Below are 20,998 nucleotides of genomic sequence, written 5' to 3' on the forward strand. Positions count from 1 at the left end.
TCTTCTAGTTGACCAATATTTTCTTTTCTTTTTCTTTCTTTCTTTCTTTTTTTTTTTAACCACCTCACGTTAGACATTATTATTGGCATTATCATTATTTTATACAGGTCTGATTTACTCAGATGCTTACCAATGTCTTTGCTCACCATTCCTTCTTGCATCTCAGACCTCCTTTCTGGTACCATTTTCCTTCTTCCTAAAGTAGAATTTCCTTAAGTGAAAATCTGTTGGAGGCAAACTCTATTTTATCTGAAAGGTCTTTATTTCACCGCTGTTTTTTTAAAGATAGTTTCTCCAGACATAAAATTCTAGGTTGATAGTTTTATCACACTGACCATATGAAGTCCTCCTCTTCTAGCTTCCATTGTTGCAGTGAGAAATGTATCATTCTCATTGATTGTGGTTTCTTGTAGGTGTGATTGTCTTTTTTTCTCAGGTTCTTTAAGATCTTCTCCCTTGGTGTTTTGCAGTTAGACTATGACATGACTTTATGTGAATTTCCTTATCCTGTTTGGCATATGCTTCCTGTTTCTATAGGTCCATTTCTTAGTTTTCAAAATTTCTCACTTTTTATCTCTAAGAAATTTGACTCTCCTCTGTTTTATTTTTTCCTTGTGGGACATCAATCTTTCTTATTCTAACCCCCATATCTTTAACTCTCTTTCATATTTTCCATTTCCTTTGTCTCTAAATTGCTTTCTGAAGAGTTATTTTATATCTGGCTTCCAATTTTCTCTCTCCATCTATATCTAATGTGTAACCATGAGATTTTGATTTCAACTTTGATTTCTAAAAGTTCTATGTAGTTATTTTTCACATTTGCTTGCTCACTTGTGATCAGTTCTTTTTGTTATTCATTTTGTGATTCTTTTATTTCTTTAAAAATGTCATAGATATTTTGTATTGTCTGGTCATTTTAATATCTGAGGTCCACGAATGACCTATTATTTGCTATTTCTGCTGTTTCTTTCTTGTGGGTATTTGCTTCTTTGTACATTTGGCATTTGATTAAGAAGTGGCTCATATTCAATTTTTTTTGGTGTGAATCTATGAGATCCTGGAGGCCTAAATTAAAGATGTCTTCTTTCAGAGAGGAAGAGCTATATTTGCTTCTGCTGAGAATCAGGCATAGGGAGGGGGGGATTGGAGGACTGCCACACAACTGGGACCACATTTATTTTATTTTTAAAAAAAAATTTTATTGTATATATATTTTTAAAGCTTATTTATTTATTTTGAGAGAGAGCACATGCAGAGGAGGGGCAGAGAGAGAGAGAATCCCAAGCAGGATACACATTGTGCAGGGCTCAAACTCACAAATGGTAAGATTATGACCTGAGCCAAAACCAAGAATAGGACGCCTCAGATGCTGAGCCACCCAGGCACCCCAAAAGATCTTATTTTTAAGTAATCTTTATACCCAATGTGGGGTTCAAACTCACAACCCTGAGATCAAAAGTCACTTGCTTCACTGACTGAGCCAGCTAGGTGCCCCCAACTGGGATCATATTTAGACCTAGATTCCCCGTTTTATTTCAACACTGCAGTTTATTCCTGACTACCCAATTCCTGGATGTCAGGACTGATTTGGTAATTTGTCCTAGGGCAATCTGGTTTTCTCATCTGTTTATTGATCACCTCTGGGATTTTAAGTTTGATTAAAAATATTTCAAATGCTCCTCCAGTCCAAATTCCTTAGGATAGCACTCAAGCTAAGAAAATGCTCACTGGTCTCTCTCTGACCCCTTCTCCTTGAACACTAGGGCTTAACTTTCCAGAACTATTTTAAGTTGGTTTATCTTTTTTAGTAATCTCTGCACCCAACACGGGGCTCAAACTCACAACTGTGAGACTGAGTTGGATGCTCCTCCAACAGAGCCAGAACTATCTGAGCTGCCAGAACTATCTGAGCCACCAGAACTATCTGAGCTCCCCAGAGCTATCTGAGCCCCCCTCTAGAACTATCTGAGCTCCCCCCCCCCCAGAACTATCTGAGCCCCCAGAGCTATCTCAAGTACGCTTAATGTATCATTTTTGCCTACTGGCCTTTGTACACATTGTTCTCTCTGTCCAGAAGAACCAATATCCTTCTTCCCCCAACTCCCCTTGTTCTTAAGGATGGCTTCCAGGAATCACATCTTCCATGTACCTTCTCTAACCATGTCTTTCCTTCAACTCCACCCTCTAGGTTAGGTTCCCCGCCTGGGTGTGCCTATATATACTTCTCCCTTATCATTTGTTTTATCACATTGTAATCAATTGTCCACGGTAGACTATAAATTCCTTAAGGAGAGAGTATCTGACTGGTACACAGTATTTCTCAATAAATGTTTCTTGACAGCGTAAATTTAGGATTGAAAGTAAATGTTAACCTTAAACAAAAACAAAAAACAACCCAAAACAAAACAGAACAGAACACAAAAAACAAGACAAAAAAGAAAGTAAATATGTTAACCTGGCAAAAGCTCAGTTTGAACCATAAACACCCTTAGACGGACTCGCATTTCCTGAGGGCCTGATCTTAGATTCAAAGCTGGGGTAGGTTCCATCCATTACCTGCATCTGGCTACTCCAAAAGAGTCATAATTTATAACTCCTCTTTAAGGAGGGAGTAGGCTTTTTTAAGGATTTAAGGTTAAACTGCAACTTGCTTTAGAACACATAATTTACTTAAGCATAACTTTTATATAATCTTGGTGATTTTATAAATCTTAACAGGTGTGCAAACACATCAGCCAGTATTAAAGCAATTAGAGGAAACTAATTTGTTTGTTTTCTCATTTCTTCCTGACCATATAACTTCTGTTTCAGGAACAGTGGTGTCAGATTGTCATCAGAACTGTAAGTGAGAACTGTAAATAAAGAAACAATGAACAGCAGGATGTAGACACTATGTTTCTGAATATCATTCCCATCCAAGGATCTAATGTAAAACTCCTCAAATGAGTTTTTTTAAACTTTCTTTTTATCGAGTCATATATAATAGAAAAAAAAGCTTAAAAATATGCAGAGTTTTAAAAAATAATTATAATTCTAAGGTCCATATTCCCCCAAATAAATCTATCTAGCTGAACTGGTGAATTCTCAAACCATCTATAATAACATCTATAAACATAATAAATGATCGTATAAGAGAAAAGAAAAGAAAAGACAGGAAAAGAGATCACATTATAGAAATGTGTAATTTACAGGGGTGCCTGGGTGGCTCAGTCGGTTAAGCATCTGACTTCGCTTGGGTCATGATCTTACAGTTCGTAGATCACACATTAGGCTCTGTGCTGACAGCTCAGAGCCTGGAGCCTGCTTCAGATTCTGTGTCTCCCTCTCTCTCTGCCCCTTCCCTGTTCATGCTCTGTCTCTGTCTCAAAAATAAATAAACAACAACAACAACAAAAGAAACGTGTAATTTACAACATGGAAGTTTATCTGGAGGGGTTAATAGTCTAGTGCATATTTTCTAGATTTTATATTGCCTATTCTATCTCAGTATTATTTACAGAAATGAGATCACACTGAGTGGCAACTTTTTCACTCACCCATTATTTTGGCTATCTTCTCACATGAATTAATATAGATTTACCTCATTCACTGTAATGGCTACCTAGCAGTGCACTTTAGATGTACTATAATTTATCTATCCAAGCCCTTACTGGTGTACATTTGCTTACAGTTTTTTGTCATCACAGACACACACAAAAATGCTATAAAGAAATATTCATTGTTGGTGTTTCTGTTGAATAAATGCCTACAGGAAATTTTGGGGTCAAAGATTGTACATATTTACATTTTTGATAATGTTACTTTATTCTTATAAAAGGTAGGGCATTGAGACTTCCATAAATTCAGACAGTCAACATTTTATGCTTTTCCACCTGGTCTAGTATTTTTTATCCAAACTTCCTTAAAGACACACCTTAAAACAACTCAAAGGTTAAAGATTTTAAAGTTGCCTGCTTGGGGTAAAAAGAGGACAGAAAACAAAGAAACTTAAAGCATCATTAAAAACTATGCTTACAAGGAGTTTTTAAAAATGTTAGAAAATTCCTATGATAAAGTTTAATCAAAAACAGCCAAATACATAATTGTGTATTCAAAATTATCACAATTACACAAAATATCTTACTTTAAAAGAATGAGCCTGCTTTAAAAAATGGTTTTGTGGGGCGTCTGGGTGGCTCAGTCAGTTGAGCATCTAACTTTGGCTCAGGTCATGATCTTACGGTTTATAAGTTCAAGCCCCATATCCGGCTCTGCACTGACAGCTCGGAGCCTGGAGCCTGATTCAGATTCTCTCTGCCTCTGCCCCTCCCCTGCTTATGCTCTCCATCTGTCTCAAAAATAAATCAATAAACATTAAAAAATGGTTTTGTAATTTTTCCAAGTTACCTACACTGAGCAAATATGTTTATTAGGAAAAATATCAGAAAAAAATCTTCCTTTCCACCAAATCTGAAGATTCAACATTAAAACTGCTTCAACTTTACATAAGAGAAGGAATCTTACTATGTTTTCTTGAAATCTTTTTCTATATGCTCAGTGTCTGTATAATAACCTCTGGGGGATGTCAAGAATTACCAGAAAAAAAAAAAAGAATTATCAAAAATGAAAATTATACAAGCAAAACTAGTTTTCCTTTAAAAAATTACCTTAAAAAGAGTTAATGTGCTGTTTTTCTTTCTTCCCTTTTTTTTTTTAATATTTATTTTGAGAGAGAGAACTCACATCATGGGAGAGAGGCACAGAGAGACAGAGGGAGAGAGAGAATCCAAAGCAGGCCCCAAGCTGTCAGCAAGGAGGCCCAATGTAGAGGCTCGATTCCACAACCCTGAAATCATGGACCTTAGCCAAAATCAAGAATGGAACGCTTAACCAACTGAACCTCCAGGAGCCCCTGCCAATAGAAATATTTCATAAAAGAGATTAAGCATTAAAACCTAACTCTGCTTAATCATAAGGGGGAATGAGGAACTGTGACCTGGATGTTATTCTGGTTTAACACATGACTTCAGCATTACTGAGAGGCTGGACTATTAACCCAGACAAATGAACAAAATTTCTCAATCAGCTTCATGAAGATGATGTCCTTTCAGGCTTATTCAGGGAGTTGGGTGAGGAGGGTGGGAGGGAGGGGAAAGTAGGTGATGGGCATTGAGGAGGGCACCTGTTGGGATGAGCACTGGGTGTTGTACGGAAACCAATTTGACAATAAATTTCATATTAAAAAAAAAGGAAGTTGGGTGAAAGATGCAAAGCTAGTCATAATGATCAGGTTATAAATTTTCTCAACTTCAGTTGAAGTTTTTTTTTCCTTAAAATAAAACCATCGTCAAAAGTTCAGAAAATTAAAAAGGAAACATGATAATGCCTTGTCAGTGAAAGAGAAATTCAAAATAAAGGAAAGCAACTGGTCATCTTTGAATATTCCTTCATAAGGTTTAAATCACATTCTGGCCAAGAAAAATATCCTTCATTTCTTTTTTTAATTTTTTTTTTTTTAACATTTATTTATTTTTGAGAGACAGAGCACAAGCAGGGGAGGGGCAGAGAGAGAATGAGACAGAATCCGAAGCAGGCTCCAGGCTCTGAGCTGTTAGCACAGAGCCTGATGTGAGGCTCGAACTCACAAACCGTGAGATCACGATCTGAGTCGAAGTCGGACGCTCAACCGACTGAGCCACCCAGGCGCCCCGAATATCCTTAATTTCTTACTCTAAAAAACTTAAAAGTGATTGTAGCACCAAAAGCAGAAATCTCTATGATTTTCTTTTCCCACAATCTGTTATTTATGAGAAAAAGGAATTTTCACTGCTACACAGTATCCAAAGAGAAAAGAAGAAAACAGATAGTTAAGGGGAGGAAAAATCTGAAACCATGTATGTGGCCCTAAATCTATTCCCCCACAACTCTTTTTTTTTTTTAATTAAAAAAAATTTTTTTTACTGAGAACAAACTGAGGGTTGATGGGGGGTGGGAGGGAGGGGAGGGTGGGTGATGGGTATTGAGGAGGGCACCTTTTGGGATGAGCACTGGGTGTTGTATGGAAACCAATTTGACAATAAATTTCATATATTGAAAAAAAAAGTAAAAAAAAAATTTTTTATGTTTTATTTATTTTTGAGACAGAGAGAGACAGAGCATGAGAGGGCGAGGGGCAGAGAGAGGGAGAGAGAGAGAGAGAGAGAGAGAGAGAGAGAGAGAGGGAGAGAGAGAGACAAAATCTGAAGTAGGCTCCAGGCTCTAAGCTGATAGCACAGAGCCAGATGTGGGGCTGGAACCCACAAACTGTGAGATCATGACCTGAGCCGAAGTCAGATGCTTAACCAACTGAGCCACCCAGGTGCCCCACACACAACTCTCAAATAATTTAAAATAGATTTAAAAACACTTAAAGGTAAGTATAGTATGTTCAAACCTCAGAAGAACAAAACTAGGTAAATGTAGATACACCTTGTATTTTCAAACAGCTTTTTCTCCCTGATTAAAAAGCAGTGTATATATATTTCAGAAAAATTGGAAAGAAAAAAAAATCTTAAAAAATTACTATGATGCATAAATTTCATCATCCTATTATCTCTTGGGCTTATGTAAAACCAGATTTTTCTTTAAACACACAATACACATTTCTTCTCTCCTAACCACTAATTTCCCCATATGCTTCTTCCCCAACTTCAATTTTGGGGCTATCCTTCACAGAACAGCTTTGTATGAATTATGAAATGACAGAATGTATATATTATAAATTGTCACAAAATACTGGGGAATAGAGGTAGAACAAACTGTGAGCCACACAGTTTGTAATCTCATCACCTTTCATAACAGGGAGTCAATAGGATATGATGTAAAATGGAATCATGTGGTTAAGAAAACGTCTTTTTTCTTTTTAACATCTTTGGCTTAACATTCTCAAACACACACCAAAGAGAGAGATTATGAACCTCTATGTACCCATGACCTAGCTTCAACAGCTATCAATATATACACATCTCTCATCTATACATGTCCCTGCTCCCCAGATTATTTCAGTACAAATCCCAGTCATTGTAACATATCATCTATAAAAATCACCATACTCTCCCCAAGACATGCAGGTTTTAAAAAAAAACTGTAATACTAATATCATACCTAAAAATTAACAAGAATTCCTTAATTTTATCAAATATTCAGTAAGCCTTCAAATTCCATCAATTGTTTAATACATATTTTTTTAATGTTTATTTATTTTTGAGAGAGAGAAAGAGAATGAGTGTGTGTGTGTGTGTGTGTGTGTGTGTGTGTGTAGGGGTGGGGGCAGAGAGAGAGGGAGACACAGCATCTGAAGGAGGCTCCAGGCTCTGAGCTGTCAGCACAGAGCCCGATGCGGGGCTTGAACTCACAGACTGCGAGGTCATGACCTGAGCTGAAGTCAGGCGCTAAACCAACTGAGCCACCCAGGCGCCCCAATACATATTTTTATATAGCTGGTTTGTTTCAATCAACAGCCAAACAAGGTCCACACATACATAGCTTTATGTTTTTCATAAGATCTTTTTTTTTTTTTTATCTTTAGTGGGCCTTTTAGTAAATAGTATTTTGTGATGAACAAAAGCAAGATTCAGTTTAACTTTAATTTCCCTTTTATGTAAAATTCAAGTAACATCACACTTATCACTTTTTTAAAAAATGGAATAAATCATTCTACTTGTGCTATTTTAAAAGTAAAATGTAATAAATATAATTTTACTTAAATTTAACATAAGAAAGAGAAAATGAAGTGAAACTGAAGGAATTATTGAACTTCAAACATTTCTTTATTGTAAGAGGTATCTCCTACAAGACTGCTAAGAAAGATTATTAAGAGGTACATAGAAAAGTCTATAAGGATTTTTCTATAAATATTTTTAATAGCAATTACTTTTCAGGGGTGAGATTATGGGTGAATTTTATTCTCTTCTTTAAACTTTTTATAGGGGCACCTGGGTCATGATCTCACGGTTGGTGAATTCGAGTCCCGCGTTAGGCTCCATGCTGACAGCTCAGAGCCTGGAACCTGCTTCTGATTCTGTGTCTCCCTCTCTCTCTGCCCCTCCCCCACTCACGTTCTGTCTCTCAAAAATAGATGAATGTTAAAAAAAATTTTTTTAAAGTTTTTATAAAAAATTGAGGTATAATTTATATAGAATGAGATGCACAGATGTTCAGTTTGTTTTGACAAATGCATATATCCCCATATTTCACAGCCCTATCACTAAGTTCTCTCATGTAGACTTTTATCTCAATTTCTTAGTATAAACATATTTTACTTTTTTTTTTTTTACTTTTTTTTTTTTCAACGTTTATTTATTTTTGGGACAGAGAGAGACAGAGCATGAACGGGGGAAGGGCAGAGAGAGAGGGAGACACAGAATCGGAAACAGGCTCCAGGCTCTGAGCCATCAGCCCAGAGCCCGACGCGGGGCTCGAACTCACGGACTGCAAGATCGTGACCTGGCTGAAGTCGGACGCTTAACCGACTGCACCACCCAGGCGCCCCCATATTTTACTTTTAAAATAATAAAGATTTTTTTTAATCTTAGACCGATATTTATTTATTTATTTATTTATTTAAATTAAAAAAAATTCTTTTAATGTTTTATTTCTTTTTGAGAGACAGGCAGACAGAATGTGAGCGGGGTGGGGTGGCGGGGGCAGAGAGAGAGGGAGACACAGAATCTGAAGCAGGCTCCAGTCTCGGAGCTGTCAGCACAGAGCCCGACGCGGGGCTCGAACCCACAAACGGTGAGATCATGACCCCAGCTAAAGTCTGAAGTCGGACGCTCAACCGACTGAGCCCCCAGGCGCCCCCTCTTAGACCGATTTTTAAAAGAAGTCAATAATACCATAAAGAAGGGTGAGCACAATCCACCAATGAACACATGAAAACCTGAAGACACTTTATTCAGTCTCTCTCTCTCTCTCTCTATTAAGTACGCTCCATTCCCACTGTGAGGCTTGAACTCACAACTCTGGGATCAAGTGTCGGAAGCTCTACTGAGCCACCCAGGCCTCAGTAGTTTTTTCTATTTGCCATTCCCACCTTAAACCTTCTGGACAACTGTGAATAGGAGAGAGCAAACACAGAAAGTAACGAGTAACCTCCAAGGAATTTCCTCCTCTTCCATGATTTTTGTCTTTCTCTTCCATGTTTTTATAGCACTTTTTGTACCTTTCTTACAGCACTTACATACTGTATCTAGTAGTACCGTTATTGTATACATATCTTTTCTCCCATTTCAGATTCAAATGCTTCTTGATGAAAGATAAATACATCTTAATTATTTCTGTTTCCTTACTTTATTCAGTAGCTTGGACAGAGCAGGTGCTCAATAAATGGTGCCTGACTTGAACTAAAGGAAACATCACATCATTATACAGTTTTAATGACACTTCCTGAGGTTGAACTGCACTCCAGGTGGATATAAGTAAATATTACAAAATTATCTCTAAAACCTTCCCACTTCCTCTCAACTCTTCTAAATCATTGTTATGGGGTTAACTGTGTCTCCCCAGAATCCATATGCTGAAACCCTAATCCCCAGTACCTCAGAATGTGACTGTATTTGGAGATAGTGCCTTGAAAGAGGTGATTAAGTAAATAAAGCTTTTAAGGAGGCCCTACTCCAATCTGACTGGTCTTTATAAGAAGAAGAAATTTGGACACAGAGACACTAGGGATGCATGTACAGAAGAACAACCATATAAGGACATAGTGAGAAGATGGCCACCTGTAAGCCAAGTAAAGAGGCCTCAGGAGAAACGAAATCTTGGACTTCAAGCATCCAGAACTATGGGGGAAAAATTCTGTTGTTTAAGCCACCCAGTCTGTGGTAGTTTGTTATGGCAGCCCTAGCAAACTTAATACAACATACTCCTGCACAAAAATCTAAAAGAAGCTTGTGTATTCATTTGGTCTTAGCTTTAAAGTTAAAGAAAGGGGTGCCTGGCCGGCACAGTTGGTTAAGATGTCCTCTTTTTTTTTCTTTCTTCTCCCCCCACCCCCCACAAGTGTCCTGACTCTTGATTTCAACTCAGATCATGATCTCACTGTTTGGGAGTCCAAGCCCCGAGTCGGGCTCCACACTGATAGCGTGGAGCTTGCTTGGGGATCCTCTTTCTCTTCTCTCTCTGCTCCTCCCCTGCTCGTGCACGCGCGCGCGCGCGCTCTCTCAAAAAGAAATAAACCTAAAAAAATAAAATTAAAGAAAAAGAACCTTACCTACTCATTTGTATCTTTTTAGTATAATAGTCTCCTCTTCCTTCCGTAAGAAAAATGTATGACATGGGATCTAATCTATGGCTGTCATTGTGAACTGAGAAGAAAAATATAATGCCTATTTATTTACACACTAGATTTTCTGAAGATATGGTTATAATAAATATCATTTATTGCCTCTTTTAAAGCTTATTTATTTATTTTGAGAGTGAGAAAGTGCGTGAGGAGCGGAAGGGCAGAGAGGGAGAGAGAATCCCAAGAATCCCTGATGTGGGGCTCGAATTCATGAACTCTAAGATCATGACCTGAGCCGAAATCAAGAGTCAGATGCTTAACTGAGCCACTCAGGCACCCCTCATTTACTGCCTCTAAACACTTTTCATTTTGTAAATTGGATTATTGAAACTTCTTATTGGACTTATTGTTTCTTATATGTTTACTTTTTTTTTTTTTTAAGTTTACTTATTTGGGGAGCGAGAGAGAGCATGAGCAGGGGAGGGGCAGAGAGAGAGGGAGAGAGAATCCGGAGTATGCTGCGGCTCTCAGCACATAGCCCGATGCGGGACTCGAACCCACTAACCGTGAGATCATGACCCAAGTGGAAATCAAGAGTCAGATGCTTACCCGACTGAGTCACCCAGACACCCCTGGACTTATTGTTTCTTATGACCAGGGTATCTTGTTTGACAGAAGAAAGAAAAGAGAAAAAATGTGTAGGACTTTCATATTTCCTCCTTAAAATGTGAGGTAGTAGGATGAAACTAAGATAAAATTGTATCATTGAGAATTGCTAAATGGTACTTTCTCTTATTCTGCCATTATTGATGTCAACTTAATATTTTTATGGGATCCCAAAGTCTTTAAGAGTGCGCTTTGCTAAAACAAAACAAAACAAAACAAAACACAGTGGGCTTTGCTAGGGAATTACATATTGGAATAAGAAAACCACGGATAAAGCTTGAGAAAAATAACTTGTGCCAAAAATTACTGCAGGACATAATCTTTTATCTCTATAGGAGGTATAAACTCCATATAAAACTATTTTAGGAGATGAAATATTTGGTTTTCCACTAAGCATTAACAATCCTGAACAATTTTCTTTGTTTGGCAAGAAATACAGAAAAATATGTGATACGTGTTTTGCAAGCATGCCCCTTCTTAAACTGTACTTGGAGTCAGTTTGAACATAAATTCCATCACTTCTTGGCCAATTAACCATCTGATTTTGCTTTCATAAAGAGAAGATGATGTTTACCTTGCAGGATCAAGCATGAGAAACTGCAAATTGTTTTGAAGACTCTTAAGTTGGATAAACACACAAAAAAAGGACACAAAGACATGGACTGGCTCACATCAAATGTATAGGTTCAGTGGCTACAGCCAAAGGTCCAAATATAAGTAGGTGGTTTTTATCTTAATATCCATGCCAGATATTTTGAAAGAGAACAGTGTGCAGTTAGGGGTTGGAGGTATACGGAGAGGCAGGCCTCTCAATTAAATAGCTTAAACTATATTTCCTACTGTTAAAATAGGACTTTGGTCTTCCATTTTTCTTCTTTTTGTACCAATAGTAAATTTGGGGGGTTATATGAATGGATATAATAAAAAAAACAAAACGGTTGTTTTTTTTTTAACAGCCTATGTTAATAAAAAACCACAAAACCTGACAAACAAGTCTTTCTGATACACTTGCTCTATTTACAATGGCAAAAACTATTGACAAGGGATTTATTGTTCATTTTGTGCAATCAGGAAACTAAAAGACCAGGCAGTGACCTAAATGAGACTTTTAAACTTTTGATTTTAATAAAATATTTTAGGACCCAGCAACTTTTCCTTTCCTTTTTTTTCTTTAGAGAGAGAAAAAGAGTGAGAGTGGGGGAGGGAGCAGAGGAAAAGAGAGAATTTTTTTTTTTTTTTTTTAAATTTAAAAATCTGTCAGCGCAGAGCCTCATACTGGGCTTGATTTCACAAACCGTGAGTGAGGTCATGACCTGAGCCAAAATCAAGAGTCATACGCTTAACTGACTGAGCCACCCAGATACCCCTGATTTATCATTTTTCTATATATATGAATAGTGGCATTGTTTGAAAGAACATAACTGATAAATACAAGAATATTCTTATCAGCACTGTCTATAATGGACTCCTGAATGTCTGTTAACCATGAGAATGAATGAATAGTGGTATACTGATATAACTGAAATACTATATTCCAATGAACTGAATTAAATGATATGCAACAACATGGGATGAATCTCAAACATAATATTGAGCAAAAGAATACGTAACAGTATAATCGATAGATACGTAACAGCATAATCGAATAACATACAGTTTAAAAACATGCAAAACTAAAATACATTGTTTAAGGATATATATACATGTTCAGAGTAGCAGGAAGTGCAGTAGCATGTGATCAGGGAAGGGTACAAGAGGATGACCCCACGATATGTGTTTTATATATTTTTCTAGATACGCTGTATTTCACAATTTTAGAAAGGTTAAACAATAAAATACAGAACTGAATGCCCAGCTAAGTTTTGGTAGTTGAGTTTCAAAACAACTGAGTTCATTTAAAGGAGATGAGATGTTTTTAAATATCTGTTGTGATTCCAGTTGCAAATCACTGAAACTATCACAAGCATTCAGCTGATTTTTTTCCCCCTAGAACTTGTTTCTCTTCACAAACTAACTCTTGCTCATCTTCAGAATTCAGGTTAAGAGTTATCACCTCCCAGAAGTCTTTCCCAGTATCTCTTTCCTCCCCTATCCCACTAGCACTCTCTACCACCCACTTGGGTTGGGTTTCTTTCCTCTTTGTTCCCTCAGTCCCCACAACACAGTCACACATATATCACATGCAATGCAATGGTCTGCTGACTTTCCCTATCGCCCTTCCAGCCTCTCCAGCCACTCTCATCCCACTAGACTATAAATGATCTCAAAAGTAGGGACTATTGTCCCTGCATAGTATTGGGTTATAAACAAAGAATCCTATGGAAATCTTCAGCAAAATTTAATTTTGGGACTTTGGAATACAAAGTTTAACACTTAGAAGGTGGTTTTGTTTTGTTTTGTTTTTTTACGTGCCACAAACCTAAAGCCATGCAAAAACAAGAAATTATATACATATCAAAACATATACTCACAAAGAACATAGAGTAAAAATATCACTAAGTCATTAATTTGTACACAAAAATGAAATGGGCTTTGCTCTTTTCATTCGGCTGATCGCATTACTTAAAGGAAAGAATCTATAACTATAGAGAACGAACTGATGGTTACCAGAGGCGAGGTTGCTGGGAAGATGGGTGAAATTAGGTCAAAGGGATAAACAGTACATTTATCGTGATGAGCACTGAGTAATGCACAGAATTGTTGAATCACTATGTTATACTCCTAAATATAAAACTGTATGTAACGACACTGGAATTAAAATAAAAATAAATAAAGAGTCTAAAAGTCTCTACCTAGCATTCAAAAATCTGCCACACTCTATAGTCTGAATCTAATTTGCCAATTTTGACTCTCCTTGTTCTCCAAGAATGCCACCTACTTCAGTCATAGTGGTTACTTATCTCCCAAACTTATCAAGCTCATACTTGCAGGTTCCCTTATCCAGAATATGTTTCCTTCACTCCAGTTACATTAGTCCTACCTTTCTTAAAGGTCCAGCTTGTTTTACTACCTCCTATTCTTCCCCCATGATGATCTCTCTTCCTTCCAACTCTCTTGGCTTTTTTACCGTTCTAACATGGAAAACTTGGGATTTTTACTGTTGTTTACTTCTCTAAAAATCTTTTAAATTGTGAAATATAAGACACACACAGAAGAGTGCATGAAACAAAAGTGAAAAAAACTCAATGACTTATCTCTAAGTGAAAAATCCATGAAACTTTCCGCAAGTACAGAAACAGGAAACTGTTAGTACCCAGAAAGCTCATGTTCTTTTCTAACCACTAATACCTAACCCCCCACTTCCCACACTTCCTAAAGAAAGGTAGGCACTATACTCACAACTATGGTAATCCCTTTTGTGCTTTTCTTTATAGTTTTAATCACCTAAATACACAAACCCAAACACTATAGTTTAGTTTTTTAAAAATTTTATATACATGAAATCACACAGTATGTCTTTTGTGTCTGGCTTCCAGTACTGAACATTACATGAGAATCATACATGTTTTATAACAATGTTCATTTTAATTCTGTAAAGATATTTATGTTCATTTAAATAAATGAACAATTCATTTTTATCTATTCTGCAGTGGATGGACCTTTGGGTTACTTAGCTTTTATTTTATTTTTATTTTTTAGTAATCTCCACACCCAACGTGGGGCTTGAACTCACAACCCCAAGCTCCAGAATCCTATGCTCTACTGACTGTGCCACCCAGGTGCCTTTGTGTTACTTTAGTTTTACAAGGTATCGATGTCTTGTCTCCCCTGCTGGAATTCAAGTTTCTTGAAGCCAGGGACCATATATTATACTATTTTATATTTACCTTAGTATTTGTACAATGCTAAGCACATAATGGGTACCCCCGATCATGCTAAATAATGATTAAATAAATCTATGAGTAGTTTAGGAGTTGAGAAGAAAATAATTAGTGCTGGAAATCAACTAATAATTTTAGAGATAGTTATATAACTGGCATTTTGGAACAACACTACTACTTTAATAAATCAGAAGGCTTGACCTCTCCTATTTATTTACACCTAAGGATTTGTCATTTCTTGTTCTTCCTAAGCCAACTGAAAGGTAAAAACATAATTGTCAACTATTTTCAAAATAAAATGAGAACAATTCAAAAGGTTAATTGTTACATGCTCATCTTTGAATGGTATCTTGCCAGAGTTCCTTTATTTTTTACTCTATTTCCTTAAATTTATATTAACTATTATACATTTAAAAACACACAAAGAGAAGTCCAAAGTTAGATTCTCTACAAAACAGAAACAAAAATTCTAGTATCTAAGGTCAGCAGGAAATTAATCATTCCTATTCAAAAGTAAAATAACCAAATAGATGTTTAGTTCTAAAATGCTCTTCTACAGTCAGTGAAGGTTTCCTAGCCACTGTGTAAACATCTCAAAACAGTATTTATACCACCTAATCTTCAGACCTACTCTCATGTTCTCTTGGAGAGTCAATTTTGTGTTTTCATTTGTTTGATTTTTTTTTCTTTTTTTTTTTAATTTTTTTTAAATGTTTATTTATTTTTGAGACAGAGACAGACAGAGCATGAACGGGGGAGGGGCAGAGAGAGAGGGAGACACAGAATGGAAAGCAGGCTCCAGGCTCTGAGCCATCAGCCCAGAGCCCGACGCAGGGCTCGAACTCACGCACCGCGAGATCGGGACCTGAGCTGAAGTCAGACCTCAACCGACTGAGCCACCCAGGCGCCCCTCATTTGTTTGATTTTTATAAAACTAGAGCTTCATCAACTTTCTCAGCAAACAGGAAAATATACCTGTGGGCAAGATTTTCTGATTTTTCCATGTCTTGGTCAAGTACATATATGATGTCTTTAATATCAGTTTTACCAATACACAAGCTATAACAAGTCTTATAAATTTTGTTCAAGTTGGTAATCTGACATGACAAAAAATAGTGAAAGGAAAAGTGGTAAAGAAAATAAAATGGGGGCAACTGGGTGGCTCGGATAGTTAAGGGTCTGACTTTGGCTCATGTCATGATCTTATGGTTTGTGGATTTGAGCCCCACAGTGCACACCCTGCTTGGTATTCTCTCTCTCTTCCTCTCTCTTTTCCTCCCCCACTCACACACTTTCTCTCAAAATAAATAAAAACTTTAAAAAAAAAGAAAAAAGAAACAAAGGTAATCCTAAATTTGAGGAATCGGTGCAGAAAAGAACACGTGTTATTAGATGTATGTAGCCAATTCATTATTAGCTAAGGACAATTATCAGAGCAAAATTTCGTATTTTTCTAAGCTTATTTATTTTTGAGAGAGAGAGAGAGAGCGAGCGGGGCAGGGGCAGAGAGAGAGGAAGACAGAGGATCTGAAGCAGGCTCTGCGCTGACAATAGAGAACCTGATGTGGGGCTTGAACTCATGAACCGTGAGATCATAACCTGAGCCAAAGGCAGACCCTTAACCAACTGAGCCACCCAGGCACGCCCAACTTTAGTATTTAAAAAAAAAATTTTTTTTTTTAATGTTTTTATTTATTTTTGAGACAGAGAGAGACAGAACATGAGCTGGGGAGGGCAGAGAGAGAGGGAGACACAGAATCCGAAGCAGGCTCCAGGCTCTGAGCTGTCAGCACGGAGCCTGATGTGGGGCTCGAACTCATGGACTGTGAGATCATGACCTGAGCCGAAGTCAGATGCTTAACCGACTGAGCCACCCAGGCGCCCCCAACTTTAGTATTTTTTAATGTAAAGTAACACTTTAACTTGCTAAGTTTCTAAACAGAGGCCAATAATAAATGTGCCTTTATTATTATTGTATTTACTAAAGACTTTCTTGGAAAGGAAGTAGACTGTTTAAAATATTACATTTATATTTCTTCATAACCTCTTCATTAAAGAAGAAAGTGAAACACAATAAAAAGTTAAATTACAGAGGCACGTGGGTGGCTCAGTCGGTTAAGCACCCGACTTCAGCTCAGGTCATGATCTCACAGTTCACGAGTTCAAGCCCTGCACTGGGCTCCAAAGCCTGGAGCCTCCTTCAGATTCTGTGTCTCCCTCTCCCTCTGCCCTTTCCTCGCTCACATGCTCTCTTTCTTTCTCTCAAAAATAAACATTAAAAAAAAAAGTTAAATTATAAATGAAAGATGATGTATAGTACTAGTAGGAAAGCCAACACGTATATACCACAAATATGTACCACAAGACTTGTTATCTCAAGACTAATTCTATTATAAAGTGTTCTATTAATAAGGGAAAACTGCAATTAATTTAAAAACATTTTCTAAATTACAATATTCCTTATCGGTTATTGATATTTAACTTCTAAAGATCCAGAAAATAGAATTAAAAAATTATTTCTACTGTACTGTAAGAAACCTACCCACTGTTTATTTTTGTAAAACAGCTAATCATACATGTTCCTTGTCGTTTAAAAGATTTTCCTCTTCACAGCTCAAGACAACTTCATTGTGTGGGCCTGCTTAGTTTAATAGGAAGTTATTTCACCTTCAATCTCGCTGGGGAACTACAAGTACCAAAATTTTACACTGTATTATATTCTCTCTTGTCTCTTCCAGAATTTTGGAGTAATTTTGTAATTAAATTACATTTCAAGTAATTATACTCCTGGATTTCATCCTCCCCAAACTCCCCCATCCCTCAGAAGGCTAGAGCACAATTCCAAGGCCAACTGAGCATTCATGAAAATATTCTGTCAGGTTACTTCCTAAAAACATTCTGACATTCAGGAGTCTTTGAGACGGGCTACCAAACCCAACTGCATTACCTCTTTATCTTTTAGTCCCAGGAGCAATACTTCTTCCATAAGGGTGAGGCGAATATCCTTAGAGTCACCAGAGTCCTCATTGTCTGGACTCTTGTCTTGATTAGTGTCTTCCTCACTTTCCACCTTCTTTTCAGAGTTCTTGCCTACTTCAGTGCGACGGGCCCGGTGAGTTAAAGTGGTCATTCTCACCTGTTTCTGGGGGGGGGGGCAGTGACAAAAAAATATCTGTATGTGTGCTTATGTAAACAAAAACATACATATTAACATACTACAAATGTATAGAAATATGAAATATATACAAACTTAAATAAAGGAATAATGACCAGAAAAACTAGGTTAACATATCTTTCCCAAAGTACACAGAAGGCACTGACAGAAAAATAAAATCAGTGATTTTAAAGACTGGTAGAAATGATTATCTTTTAAGTCTGCCAATTTTACGTGCATAGTCTATAACCCAGGAGTATATATCCATCATGGTAATTCCTTTCACAAAATGGATCCTCCCCAAGTTAAATATTATGGGACAGCATAAACATTGTGGAGCATCCAGGTCCAAAAGGCATATAATAATTTATATGTAATTTGTATAAGCATTCAATGGCACATTATAATACACAAAAGAGAAAATTAAAAAATAAGAAAAACTAAATATAAACATATATTCTGATATTTTCTTCCCATAACTTAATAACTCACTTCATGCACTCCCTTTGGAAATCACTGCTACAGAATAATATTTAGAAGATCACGTGTAGTAATTCTATATAGCCAGAAAACTTTCATCTCTACCCCTAGCTAGCCATGTTGCAAATACACAAACAGCTGCCAACAAAAAGTACCAGCAAGAGAATATTAAAAGATTAACAAATTCTTTGTCAATTACAAAAAGAAAAACAAAAAAACAAAGCACGTGCCCTTTTATACCATATACCACAGATGTTTTAAAAATCTACACTCAAGAGAAAGTGCAATAAATCATCTGTGATAAAGTTTAAAATTAGCGTACTTTATTTTATTTATTTTTTAATTTTTTTTTCAACGTTTTTTATTTATTTTTGGGACAGAGAGAGACAGAGCATGAACGGGGGAGGGGCAGAGAGAGAGGGAGACACAGAATCGGAAACAGGCTCCAGGCTCCGAGCCATCAGCCCAGAGCCTGACGCAGGGCTCGAACCCACGGACAGTGAGATCGTGACCTGGCTGAAGTCGGACGCTTAACCGACTGCGCCACCCAGGCGCCCCTAGCGTACTTTATTTTAAATAAATCTAAACATCCATTTTTAAGATGATATACAATAAATATTTTTCATCAGAAATCACTTATTTTTATTTATTTATTTTTAAAAAATTTTTTAACGTTTATTTATTTTTGAGACAGAGCGTGAACAGGGGAGGGGCAGAGAGAGAGGGAGACACAGAATCTGAAACAGGCCCCAGGCTCTGAGCTGTCAACACAGAGCCCAACAAGGGGCTCGAACTCACAGACCGTGAGATCATGACCTGAGCCGAAGTTGGACGCTTAACCTACCGAGCCACCCAGGCGCCCCTCATCAGCAATCATTTAAAAGACTATTTTTTAAGACCAAAAGAATGCATTCAAGAGCCTCTGTGACTGGATCCCATCCTACCTTCTAGCAATATTTCCCATTACATTACTCTCAATTATGTACTGTTAACAAACCATTTCTCAAACATGTCCCATGCTGCTACTTCTCCACCTTTGTACATGTTGGTGTTCTCTCCTTTTTCCCTTCCTCTCTATTACCTACCCATTCTTCAAAGGTCTATTGAGGACCCAGGTAAAGCCTTAAGTGAATCTCCTTCTCCATTACCCATGTATGTCCCATGGCCAGAATTGGTCTCTCTCTCAGCTGTACTTTCACAGAACTTTATTTATACTTACATCCTTTAAAGTATTTATTATAGTCTTTCTTTTGGTATGGCTGTCTCTCAACTGTAAACTTCTTGAGGGCAGGGATATTGTCTTCTTGGGTTTTTATAGTCTCCATAGCAACTAGCACAATGTCTTTAACGTTGTAACTGCTCAATAAATATATACTGATTAAAATGAATACTCAGAAATGCATGTGAACATTTTCAAGAGAAATACAAGTGAAGTGACTTACAAGAGATTGTTTATACAAGGCTATATTTCAAATATAATTCTTGGTGGGAGGCGGGAAGAAGAGTGGAGGAGGAAAAAATAAAACATAAAATAAATGCTTACAGGCATTAGCCTTATTTGGCACTGTGAATAGGATTTATTTCCTAACCCAATCCAAAAAAACTTTAGGTCTTCAGAGAAAAAAAAAGGGGGAATTTTGAGGAACTAACATCCCCTCGACATTTACAAGTTAAAAACACTATTTGAAAAAAAAAAATGGCCAAAAACTAACTAAATAAGAACCTCCCTCTCCCCAGAAAATAAAAAATCTGGAGGCTGTTTTTGGACGTTAGGAAATGTATATTCTCCGTTGCTTACCTGACGTTACTCCTGGGTTACGGCCCGACGCAGGCTGCAGCTTGCGCTCTGTTTTAGGGGGACACCTGTTCCCCCTCTTCCCCCCCGTCCTAGTAGGTAGAAAAACTTCTCAGCCACGCAGAGAGCACAAACTTCCTGATCCTTCGATGCAAAAAAGGAATAACACATCAGCTTCCTCAGGATCACTAGGCAACCTACCTTGGTGTTTCTTCATTGGACCAATCAGAAACCGCCAAGGTTGAGCCCAGCCAATCGGAGCTTACGAGGGGAGGCTCTCCTCGGGCTATTGTGTTGCGATCCCGACAAACACCACCAAAAGGAGGCAGGTTTGGGTCAACCTGACAGCTGGTCAATCCAATGAAGTAACCTTGGTAGAAGAGAGGAAAGGGAGCTGAGATCCCCACCCCCATTAAATCGTCCAATCAAAGCGTTCAGTGAGCTAGCACCAGCTGCCAATCAACAAAGGTTTTTGTTGGTCAACCTCTGTAGCAGGTGTGTTAACTGTAGCAGTGTATTCTAGGACAATTCGGTGAGATGTGTTGGGATCCAAAAAAGCTAAGAATAAATAAACATTTTAAAATTGGTTGTTTTCGACAATTAGCTTGTCCCTAACTTTCCTGTTCCAGAAAAACCTGATCTGGGTCAGTTTGTGTAGGTTTATGTGGTTTACATTAAACAGGAATAGGTACATTTCTACCATAGCATACACCCCTACCTTCTCTATCAGCGCTTGTTACTGGCAAACCCATGGGTAATGTATGTTTTATAATACGGCTGCTGAAAACTGCAAGAAGCAAACAGACCAAGTTTTAAGTCTTCCTTTTCTAAGGCAAAGG

At 37.4% G+C, this 20,998-nt stretch overlaps 1 protein-coding gene across 2 annotated transcripts in view; it reads right to left on the minus strand.

Annotated features, from left to right (window-relative positions):
* The window catches only part of GOLPH3L (golgi phosphoprotein 3 like), a 37,657-nt gene extending 17,334 nt beyond the window's left edge, over window positions 1–20,323 (minus strand). Inside the window, exons 1-3 of one of the 2 annotated variants that reach the window (XM_027056258.2) lie at window positions 20,163–20,321; window positions 19,584–19,720; window positions 17,678–17,872 (exon numbers count right to left, since the gene is read on the minus strand). In XM_027056258.2, the coding sequence (XP_026912059.1) occupies window positions 17,678–17,860 (183 nt within the window). In that variant the 5' untranslated portion in view covers window positions 17,861–17,872; window positions 19,584–19,720; window positions 20,163–20,321. Of the gene's footprint in view, window positions 1–17,677; window positions 17,873–19,583; window positions 19,721–20,162 lie in introns of both variants that reach the window. The other variant, XM_015077876.3, reaches the window with a different exon arrangement.
* Window positions 20,324–20,998: the final 675 nt, after the last annotated feature.

The sequence above is a fragment of the Acinonyx jubatus genome, chromosome C1, assembly GCF_027475565.1.
Source record: "Acinonyx jubatus isolate Ajub_Pintada_27869175 chromosome C1, VMU_Ajub_asm_v1.0, whole genome shotgun sequence".
Lineage (NCBI taxonomy): Eukaryota > Metazoa > Chordata > Mammalia > Carnivora > Felidae > Acinonyx > Acinonyx jubatus.